Source organism: Carlito syrichta, unplaced genomic scaffold (assembly GCF_000164805.1).
Source record: "Carlito syrichta isolate Samal-C Ts95f unplaced genomic scaffold, Tarsius_syrichta-2.0.1 Scaffold303721, whole genome shotgun sequence".
Taxonomy (NCBI): Eukaryota; Metazoa; Chordata; class Mammalia; order Primates; family Tarsiidae; genus Carlito; species Carlito syrichta.
Genome location: NW_007247817.1, coordinates 619,800 through 631,346, shown reverse-complemented (window position 1 = coordinate 631,346; position 11,547 = coordinate 619,800). Strand labels below are relative to the sequence as shown.

General features: G+C 47.1%; 1 protein-coding gene across 1 annotated transcript in view; it reads left to right on the top strand.

The window, feature by feature from the left end:
• Positions 1–9,537: 9,537 nt before the first annotated feature.
• Positions 9,538–11,547, top strand: part of TLL2 (tolloid like 2) — a 123,185-nt gene continuing 121,175 nt past the window's right edge. Inside the window, exons 1-2 of the mRNA XM_021712915.1 lie at positions 9,538–9,607; positions 9,804–9,914. Coding sequence (XP_021568590.1) covers positions 9,538–9,607; positions 9,804–9,914 — 181 coding nt within the window. The remainder of the gene's footprint in view (positions 9,608–9,803; positions 9,915–11,547) is intronic.

The following is an 11,547-nucleotide window of genomic DNA, read 5'->3' as shown; positions in this document are numbered from 1 at the left end:
TGCCCAGTTGGGTCTTGAACCCGCGGGCTCAGACAATCCACTCACCTCAGCCTCCCAAAGTGCAGGATTATAGGCTGAGCCACCGAGCCCGGCTATTTGCCCACGTTTTAATGGGGCTGTTTGTTCTTTTCCTTTCAGCGCGTTTGAGTTCCTTGTAGATCCTAGATGTTAGGCCTTTGGAGTTTTCTTGTATTAACCTAGGGACTGCTTTCAGACTGTTCCACGTTGCAGAATTATTATAGTTTTACAATGTATTTCAGTATCTGATCAAGCCAGTCCTCCTCTGGTCCTCTTTTTCTTGACTGTTGGCACCTAATTGTGCAGATGAATTTTAATGTCATTTTGTCAGTTATAAAAACAATTATTGGAATTGTGATTGAAGTGTATTAAACCCACACAGTAATTTGGAAAGAGTTTATACACACACACACACACACACACACACACACACACACACACACACATATATTATTATTTTTTACTGTAGTCTCTACTATTCATAAACACATTATGTCAGACATTTTTTATAGCTCTTAGTGGGATTTTTGCATTTCCTGACATAGTACCACACTTTTCTCATCAAGGTTATTTCTGGATGTATGATTTCTTTTTGTTATTTTAAATAGAATTTGTATATTACAGCATTTTTATACATATGTAATAGTTTTACATTTTATATTATATCATAATCAAAATATATTAGCCACATGTGGCAATTTAAATTCATTAAGATGGGATACAGTTTAAAAGTCAGTTCCTCAAGTGACACTGACCACATTTCAAGTGCCCAGTAGACACATGGGGCTAGTGGTGCCATGTTGAAGAGCTCAGAATCCCAGCATCACAGAAAGCATCTTTTGAACGGTGGTGTGATGCGTCATTGTTGACACATTATTTTTTTTCTTGTCTATTTTTACAGTATCTTATTCATTTGGGATCACTTTCCAGTTCATTCTTTTAGGTTTTCTAAGAAGAGCATTTGCTTTGCTAGCCAGCATCTGGTCTCTCTCCTGCAGCAGTGTCTCCATGAGCTGCTTTCCAGGGAGGAGAGCTAGGCTGGTCCGTGTGCGCCCTGAGGGTTGCCCTGTCTGTGCCCATGACAGACATCACTAATCAATCACAGCACTCTTGTTGTTCCCTGAGTTATCGGTGGTTTTTGAAACTTACCTCTTATTGCCCTGCTCTTCTCCAGGAAGATATAACATTAGATGCAACGGGATGGGGCTGGGAGACTGAACTTGAAGCACCTATGATTTGAAGAGCACACTGCTGTGGGAGTCTGGGGTGCTGGCCCCCCATGGCTGTCTTAGGCTTGTTTAGACTGTCGAGGGCCAATTCCTACTGCCTCCCGTCTGGGGGTTTTCATCTGTGGCTCCCAGATGTGGGCCTGGCAAGCTCAGACCAGAATGTCACGAGCGTTGCCCTGGACCTGAGTCTTGGCTCTGCAAATGACTCGCGGTGTGACCTTAAACAAACCGCTCCAACTTCCTGCAGAACATCCATGGGAGGGGCTGGGGGAAGAGTCTAGAAGGCATTTTGGTTCTGGGCCTCTGTCCTGGGCTGCCGGTCACTCTGACCTGAAGGCTTCAAGTCTTGAGTCTGAGGTAGGGGAGAGTCTGGGGCTCAATGCGGCACAGAGGAAGCTCCCGTAGGAGGTGTTCCCTGAGTAAAGGGCCTCCTTGGGCTGTGACTTGGAGGGGCATCCCTAGAAACCTTTGGTGGCACTCTGGGGCAGGATCTGGAGATCAGAGGGTGGAGTTTGGGGCCAGGCACAGGAAGCCTGTGGGACCATAGGGTGGGAGTCTAGGCTGCTGTGGGGAGAGGCTCTCCTTGTGGGTGAGCACTGCCCTGGGCGGGTGCCAGCGGTTAATCAGTGCCTCCCACGGAGACCGTATTTGTCAGGACATCTCTTGGATCTCCCAGGAGGGCGGGCCATTGCTGAGGACTTTGATGTCCGCAAGGTGCAGATCTTCAGACGGTCCCTTAGTTACTGGGTGGGGTCAGGTGCTGGCACTTATTCCTATGATCTCATGCGATGCTCACCACCACCCTGTGGGGAAGATATTAGACATTCTTTATCCCCATTTGAAAGATGGAGACATGGAGGCGCAGAGAGGTTATGTTATTTGCCCAAGGTTGCACAGGCAGGACTCGTGCACCAGACTGATTCAGTGCCTGAGACGCTCGATCTACACAGCATCTCTTGTGACGACGCTCCTTAGCGTGTGTAAAATGGAATTCGGTCCATATGCTGGGTTTGTGAAACTAGAGCCGGTCCTGGATGCTGAGTAGACGCTGAGAGCCGAGGATGGCGGCTGCAGGACTGGCTAGAGCCCTGGCTCAGGGATTCTGGCTCTGTCACCTGCTGGTCACGTGACCCCAGGGGAGTCACTCTCTTCTCTGAGTCTCAGTTTTGTAATCAGTAAAATGGGATCAATATGGGTCGATTCCATTATTATTATTATTATTATTATTATTTTGAGTTGGAGTCTCACTCTGTCGCCCAGGCCGGAGTGCAGTGGCGCGCTCACGGCCACTGCAGCTTTGACCTGCTGGGCTCAGGCAATCCTTCCGCCCCAGCCCTCCAAGTAGCCGGAACTACAGGGACATGCCATGATGCCTGGCTAATTTTTTGATTTATTGTAGAAGCGAGGTCTCGTCAAGTTGCCCCAGGCTGCTCTCGAACCAACGGGTTCAGGCAACCCTCTCACCTTGACTTGCCAAAGTGCTGGGATTATAGGCGTGAGCCACCACGCCCGGCAACATTTTTCAAGCTGCGTGGATCAGATGCATGGTGAACATTTCTCTCATCTTCTTCCTGATTCAGCATGTTATTCCGTAAGGTGGTTACATCTGTCTTCCAAATCCGAGCATGAAACATTGATCCCAAATATATTATTCCAAATGTAGTCAATCCTCATCTTATCAAATGTGTATTGTTTTATTCTTCTTATGAGCAAAGTAAGAGTATGTATACTTATGGTGAAAAATCTTAACAGGCTGACGGTGTGTCCATAGGGGTGTGGAGTTTTTGTAAGTTGTGTTTGGATCGTGTGAGCACGCAAGTTGGCAGACCATTGTGTTACCGCCTCGTCTGGTGAGGCTTCCTTAGTGCCTGTTCATCGCCTCATTATCCTCCCACCCTCTGGCTTCTCTCGTCTCCCAGAAGTTTGAGAAGTATTCCCTCCTGATGGCATGCCATTGTCAATGTCATAGTTGACATAGAACATTTTTTCTTTGGGGGAAAGATGGCACCGTGCTGTGGACTGTCTTGTGCTAAGTCTTTGGGAAGTGGGCGGGGCTCCGGGCAGGCCGCTGGAAACCCTCTTTGACCAAGCCAACCTTGTCACACATTCCTAGGGGGTTTTAGATGACAGTCAGACCCCAAGGAATTGTCAAAAAGACTGCCACGTACAAAGTCGGGATCCCCAAGAAAAACTTCCCGGGAAGAGTCTTTTGTTGTATTCAACACTTGTTCTTTCCTCGATTTTTATTATGGCCATCCTTAATGGATGTGACTGGTACCTCACTGTGGTTTTTCGATTTGCATTTCCCTAATGACCAATGCTTTGGGGCATCTTTTCATGTGTGGGCCATTTATATATCTTCCTTGGAGAAGTATTTATTCAAATCCTTTGCTTATTTTGAAATTGGGCGTTTTGTTGCTGAGTTGCTAGAGTTCTTTATGTATTCGGATACTGGACCCTTATCTGCTATATGATTTATGTATATTTTCTTTCATTCTGTAGGCTGTCTTTTCACTTTCTTGGTAATGTCTTCTTTTCTGGGTAATGTCACGATGCACAAAAGTTTATAATTTTTATGAAATTGAATTTATCTATTTTTTTCCCCCTGTTATTCATGCTTTTGACATTGTATCTAAGCCATTGCCAAATCTAAGGCAAGGGAGATTTATGCTTCTGTTTCCTTTTAGTAGTTTTATGGTTTTAGCTCTTATATTTAGGTCATTGATTCATTTTGAATGAAAATTTGTGTATGGTGTGGGGTGGGAGTCCAACTTTATTCTTTTGCATATTCGTTTCTCTTGTGTCATGTGACTATAAAAGAAAGCTGAGTGACTATATAAGAGAGCTGAGAAGTTGACATTTAGAATAAACATAGCAGTCAGTGAGGACCATGAGTCTCAATTTGTAGATTTCATGATATGGTGGACAGCTTGGGTGGATTACTTGGGTTTCAACATTTTCCAAGTTCTATTTGATCTCTGGGTCAAATCGCCTACTGTGTGTCAAAACAGGGCTTGGTTCTTAAAATTTTTTTTTTTTTTGAGTTGGAGTCTCACTCTGTCACCTAGACGGGAGTGCAGTGGCCGCTCCGGCCACCGCAACCTTGACCTGCTGGGCTCCGGCGATCCTTCTACCATGCCCAGCTAATTTTTTTTTATTATTATTTATTGTAGAGATGAGGTCTCACCAAGTTGCCCAGGCGGGTCCCGAACCCATGGACTCAGGTTCTTAAATTTTTTAAAGAAAAAATTTAAAAATATTTTTCTTCCTTCAAAAGGTATACAGTCTACTGAAGAAATAAACAAAGCCATGGTGTGTGTGTGTGTGTGTGTGTGTGTGTGTGTGTGTGTGTGTGTGTATCATTTAATTCTCTCATTGAGTTCCCAGAACAGGCAGTATTATCTCTGTTTACAGATGAATTGTGGTTCAGCAAGGTTGAGTGACTTGTCTAAGGTTGCAGAGCTAATAAGTTTCAGAACCGGGCTATGAATGCTTGTTGTTTTTCAAAGCCTGTTTGTAGCAGTCATTATAATCTGGGTTATGGATGCAGTAATAATCCCTAAACCTCAGTGGCTTATAACCACAGAGGTTTATGTCTCAGGCTACACGTTCAGCCTGAATCACACCATCTTCACTCTGTCCTAGCCTGGTGGGGCAGCCTGTTTCTGGAGTGTTCTTTGTCGTCTGGGAAAGAGAACATGGCAAACCACGGGCTAGGTCTTAAAGGGTCTGCTTGGAAGTGACACGTTTCAGCCTCCTCACTGGCCAGTAAAAAATATCACATGGTGAAGTCTGACATCAGAGAGAGGGGGAAGAATAACTTGTCCCCAGGAGAAGCAGCAAAAATTATAAACAATGATAGACTCTATCACAGGTCTCCTCCCCTCTGCAAACAAGTCTGCTTTCCTTCTCTTCTCACGGACACAACATACTTATCCTTCCTCAAGGAGGATGCCCCAAGGGACAACTGTTCTTTGTCCATCGGAAAGGAGGAACGGATTCACCAGGCACCATCTTGACTGGTCCCTGCTATGAGGTTGAAGTCCTATCCAGTCATGGTACCAGGCTCCAAGCCTAGGATCCTGTGATTGTCTCTATACTGAGTCAGGATGGGACTCCTCTTTATCTGGAGACTTGTGAATACACATACACATTCATTATACAGTGATACGGAGTGTGACAACTAAGTTCGTGAACTCATCCTAGAAAAAGTGCTACATACATCATTACTGAATATCACTATGGTCACCTTCAAAGCACTTCTCTTGGGAAACTATGCACGGGCACTAGTGCCCAGTCCACCCACCAAAGCAGTTTTGGAACTCTTTTTCTGGAAGGACCATCAGAGCTGTCATCGTATTACCCTTGGTGTCCTGAATGTCATCAAAATGTTTTCCTTTCAATATTTCCTTTATCTTTGGGTAAAAAAAAAGTTATTGGGGGCCAGATCAGGTGAGTAGGGAGGGTGTTCCAATATAGTTGTCTGTTTACTGGCTAAGAACTCCCTCACAGACAGTGCCGTGTGAGCTGGTGCATTGTCGTGATGCGAGAGCTCCTTGGAGACCATTTTTGCCCACACTTTTTTCATGCCAAGAGTCTCAGTTCAGATTTTCCTGGCTGCTTCTCTATCGATGTTTGCTTTGTCTGCTGTGCTTCTCACAGTCCGCCAGCGGTTTTGATGCACAATCTGATGAATCTTTGCAATATTTTCATCAGTTCTCGTTATCGGCCGTCTTGATCTCTCTTCATCAGTGATGCTTTCTCTCCCCTCAGAAGAACATTTAATTTATTTGTGCACTGCTGTCCCTCCATGGCATTATCTCTATAAACTTGGACTAACACATCCCTGATTTCACGTTCACTCTTGCCAAGTTTAACAAGAAATTTAATGTCTGTTGGTTGCTCTAATTCCAGCTCTGACATTCTCGATATGGCACACAAAAACATGCAACAACAATAATAAATGCCACTCAGCAAGACACCGCCACACGTTGACACGAACACAGCTGTAAGTCACTGATATACCAAGGCTATGAAACCCTACCGAGTTGTTTGTACAGTGCCGCTAATGTAAGCGCTTGTTGGCCAATTTACAAACTTAATTGTCAGATCTCATAGATAGGCCAGAGACAAGATAGCTATAGCAAACACTTCCATTTGAAAAGGGGGAGATTGGGAGATGCAGCTGTCCCTGCCCCATAAAATTTCTGAAGTTGTGCAGGGCGTGTTGCAAGGGCACCCCGGGATAGGGAGGGTTCCTTGGCTAAGCCCTGATGCCACCTCTTGGGAGTAGTTCTCCAATCGTTTCCCTCCGTGGACTTGGGTTCTACACCCTGGGAGATCCTGCCTTCTCTTTCCCCTTCTTATTGGCCACGTCTGAAGAGGGTGTCAGAGAATATGCCATCCACTGGGGCTGACTTTTCAGCCTGCTTCCTTTCCATACGAGGATGGGGGCCCAAGGATCATTGGGGGTTGTCTTAAGTCTCAAGCAGTTGCGGCCTCCTTTGGGCCATGCTGGCTTTTTATGGCACTGTAGCTTTTCGACAGAATTGGTCATCTTCTCATCTATCTGGTCCAACTTCGTGTGCCATTGCCACGGAGTTGGTTTCTAAACATCTCTCTCTGTCTCTCACTCCAGACTTAATTACTGCTACCTTGCACTTAGGAAGCTTCTGTGGGGGAACCACTTTCTTAGCGTCCTTGGCCTGAACTATTATTTTCCAACTAAAAGAATTGACCAGGCTCCATCTTGATTGGTCCCTGCTACAGGTTGAATTTTTTTTTTCCTTAACAGACATCCCGAGTATAATTGACATACTGTACAATTCACCTATTGTAAGTGTAGAATTCAGTGATTTTAGTAAATTTGTAGTTGTGCAACCGTCACCCCAATCCAATTTTAAAACACTTCCACCCCTGCAAAGTTCCCATAGTTATATTTGCAGCCAGCCCTTGTTCCTGCCCCCAGCCTACTAATCTTTCTAGCTCTATAAATGAGTTCTCTATAAATTCTAGCTCTATAAATTAGCCTCGTTTAGACCCTTCAAATAAATTGAATCATAATATATAGTCTTTTGCATCTGGTTCTTTCACTTAGCATGATGTAGTTGAGATTCATACATGTTGTAGTATGTGTCTATGGTTTTTTTCCTTTTAATTGCTAAATTGCTATTAGCAATAGGATGTTTAGGTTGTTTCAAGGTGGGGCTGTCATGAATACGGCTGCTATACACATTTGAGCATGTGTCTTTGGGTAGACATATGTTTTTATTTCTCTTGGGAGGATGCCTAGGAGCGGAATTGCTGGGTCTATGATAAGTTTATGTTTGCCTTTTAAAGAAGCCTCCATTTTCTCATAAAGGAAGCATCCATTGTACCACTTTACATTTCTACTAGCAAGGAGTGAGGATTATCATTTCTCCACACTACAAAGCTGTGGGGTTTTTTGGTTTTGGTTTTGGTTTTTGAATTGGAGTCTCACTCCATTGCCCAGGCTGAAGTGCAGTGGCATACTCACGGCCACCCCGGCGTCGACTTGCTGGACTCTGGTGACCCTTCTGCCTCAGCCTTCCAAGTAGCTGCAGGCCTGTGCTACCACACCCAGGTAATTTTTGATTTATTGTAGAGATGAGGTTTTGCCAAGTTGGCCAGGCTTGTCTCGAACCTGCAGGCTCAGGCAATCCACTTTCCTCAGTCTCCCTAAGTAAAAGCTGTGTTTTAATCAGCCTTTGTTACTCAAAGTTCTCAGCTTTCTTTTATTGTTACATTCTGAGAATAGGCTGGCTCTTCCAACTCTCCAAGTCCTTGAATTTTTGGACTCTACTTTTTTTCATTCTTACAAAAATTGTCCAGTTTTTTTGAGCCCATTTGTGTCTTGTAGTACCTTGTCAAATACAGCTCATAGCAGCCAAGCAAGCCATGCTGTCTGCATTCTGAATCCATCTTTTCACTTAAAGCCATAGCTCGTTCAGTTCACCAACTGCCTTCCAAGCGAGTGAGGGCAGTAATTTTACCAAACACTTTGTTGTGACATAACATAGATCACCTCCTTCCAGCCTCTAGTAACCATGACCTTGACCCCTGGCCCAAAGACAAAGGGTTTTTGTTACAGGAGCATACTACTTCTGATAACAATTTCTATATTAGTGAGGTTCTCTATATAAAGAGGTAGTTTGCCAGTAACAAATGCCTTAGAATCTCGGAGGCTTATCAAAACATCACTCCTGTAACCCCAGAGCTTTGGGAGGCAGAGGCAAGAGGATTGCTGGAGCCCAGTAGTTTGAGACCACCTGAGCAACATAGCAGGACCCCATCTCTACAAAAACTAAAAAATCAGCCAGGTGTGGTGGTGCAGGCCTGTAGTCTCAGGTCAGGAGGCTGGAACAGGAGGACCACTTGAGCCCAGAAGTTCGAGGATGCAGTGAGCTATGATTGCACCACTGCACTCTAGCCTAGGCCACAGAGTGAGACTCCAACTCTGAAAACAAACACTTATACAAAACCCTGGTGCTGTCCTGAGAGGACATGTGGTGCTTCACACCATCATTAACTGAGAACCCGGGTGACAGAGTCACCCCCATCTGGAGCATGGCTTGTCTTCCAGGACAGAGCAGAGATGTGGCTTGTCATACACTAGCTCTTAGAGCTGCTTACGTGGAAGTAATCACAGCAGGTTATGTGGCCATCCTGACATCAGTGGGGCAATGAACTGGAGTCTTCCCTCAGGGAAGGGCAGCAAAGAGTATGGACAATGACATCTTATATCATATTATACTTTCTCTTCTGTATCCTGGGGACCCTGCGGAAGAGAGAAACAGCTGTCTTTTTGTGGTGGTTTTGCCCAGAGCTGCCTCGAGCAAGGGTAAGCCAGGGCGACCTTTTTGCTTGTTTATTTTTTGAGTTGGGGTTTCCCTCCGTCACCCAGGCTGGAGTGCGGTGGAACGATCATGGCTCACCGCAGCCTTGACCTCTTCAGGTGATTCTTCCACTTCAGCCTCCCGGGTAGCTGGGACTATAGGCGCACACCACCACGCCCGGCTACTTTAAACATTTTTTCTGTAGAGACGGAGTCTCATGATGTTCCAGGCTGATCTCGAACGCCTGGTCTCAAGTAATCCTCCCACCTCAGCCGCCCAAAGTGCTGTGATTACAAGTGTGAGCCACTGTGCCTGGCTGATTTTTTTGGTTTGTTGCAGAGACCAGGTCTCGCTGTGTGGCCCAGGCTGGTCTGAACCATCTGGGCTCAAGCAGTCTTCCTGCTTCAGCCTCCCAAAGTGCTGGGATTATAGGCATGAGTCACCCCAGCAGGCCCAGTGACCTTCCAAAACACCCACAGACTGGTGATTTGGATTTCCGTGACGGTTGGTCCCACACCATGGTTCTGACCCACAGAACTGTGATCTGTTTCTCTTTCTCTGCCAGCCCTGTCTCTGAGGCTTGGGGAGAACTGTGATTGGATGGGCTGTCTTTTCCCACCTGGCTCCCTCTGGGGCATCAGGCCTTCTGTCTTCCTTGCTCTCCAGTGTAAGTGGACTCACATATGTTTTTTCTTTCCAGCTGTCTTTTGGGGAGACATTGCCTTAGATGAAGATGACTTGAAGTTGTTCCACATCGACAAAGCCAGAGACTGGACCAAGCAGTCTGCGGACACAGCAGGCCACAGCACAGGTGAGGACCGTGGGCCCCTTCTCCCGCCCAGAGGAAGGACGCGGGATTCCACAGATGAGGTGTGGACCACCAGTCCTCTGTATTTGACCTGTGGGTCAGTGCCCACTGTCTCCACAGACGGGGTCAACTCTCCTTCTCCACTGGAGCGGGTGGAGCTGGGACTTCCACGTTAGCTGACCCTTGCAAGGAAATCTCCACTTGCCTCTTTGTGGAGGGTTCAGGCTGGGGCTTGGTGTGGGGGTCTTAGAACCCTGGTCTCGGGGTCCAGCACCTCTCAGGCTGGAAAGTCTAGTGAAATGTACAGTGGGAAGAAGAGAGAGTGGACAAGCCTGGCTGGGCTCACCTGAGTGGGTACTTCTGTGTGGGTTTTGAAGAGTGAGTAGGAGTCCTGAGTGGGAGACGGGACATTACAGATGGAGGGGAGCCCTAGACAGAGGCAAAGAGTATGAGGGGTGCTCTCTTTCTTCGGGGAACAGAGGTAAGGTGCTGGTTTCTGGAGGGCAGTTCTTTGGGTGCGGTTTGGTGGGGAGTTGTGTTTGCAGACCTGGCTGGGGTAGACGGTGAAGGAGGGGCTTGCCTGTTGAGTTTGCAAGCTTGGACTTTGCCTGTTGGGCTGCAGGGGTCCTGCCCGAGGCTGCTGCTGCTGCTTCTGCTTCTTCTTTTTTTTTTTTGACTCGGTGTCTCACTCTGTCACCCATGCTGGCATATAGTGGCACGATCTCGGCTACCGCTGCCTTGACTTTCTGAGCTCAGGCGATCCTTCCACCTCATCCTTCTAAGTAGCTGGAACTATGGGTTTGTGCCACCATGCCCAGTTTTTTTTTTTAAATTATTATTATAGAGACGCGGTCTCGCCAAGTTGCCCAGGCTGGTCTCGAACCCCTGAGCTCAGGCAATCCTCTTGTCTCTGCCTCCCAAAGTGCTGGGATGATAGGCGTGAACCACCACACTGGGCAAAGGCTTCTTAATAGGAGTGTGACTCGCTCAGCTTGGACCTGGGGTGCCTTGGTGGAGGTTCCTTGTTCACCGCCTTCTGCAGCCCAGCAGCTGCCCTTGGGATTATGGGTTACTACGGGATGCCCAGGGAGCCTCACTGTGCTCACTGCTGGTGGGGACAAGGGTTGTATCCGGTATCTCCTCCCCAGGCCACGGACGCTCTTGGTGGCATCTGGGAACCTACCGGAGCCTGGAGAGGGGAGGGCGGCAATGAGCCTGGAGTAGGGGCAGCTCTCACGGTTGGAACAAGAGCAGCTGCAGGAACTGGTCTCCAGCGCTCCCCATGGGGTTGGCGGGTGATGGGCTGAGGGTGTCTGACCCCACTGCCAGGGGCTGGGCAGAGGGAGCAGTGGCCAGGCATCGAGGGGCTTCTTTGTCCATAATTGAGCTCTTTTTAAAAAAAAAATTTTTTTTCGCTTTATTGTAGAGACAAGATTCTGCCATGTTGCTTAGGCTGGTGTTGAACCCCTGAGCTCAGGCGATCCTCTTGCCTCCGCCTCCACCTTCCAAAGTGCTGGGATTACAGGCTTGAGCCACTGCGCCTGGCCTCGTAATTGAGCTCTTTTTTTTGTTGTTGTTGAGTTGGAGTCTCACTCTGCCGCCCAGACTGGAGTGCAGTGGCCGCTCCCGGCCCCCG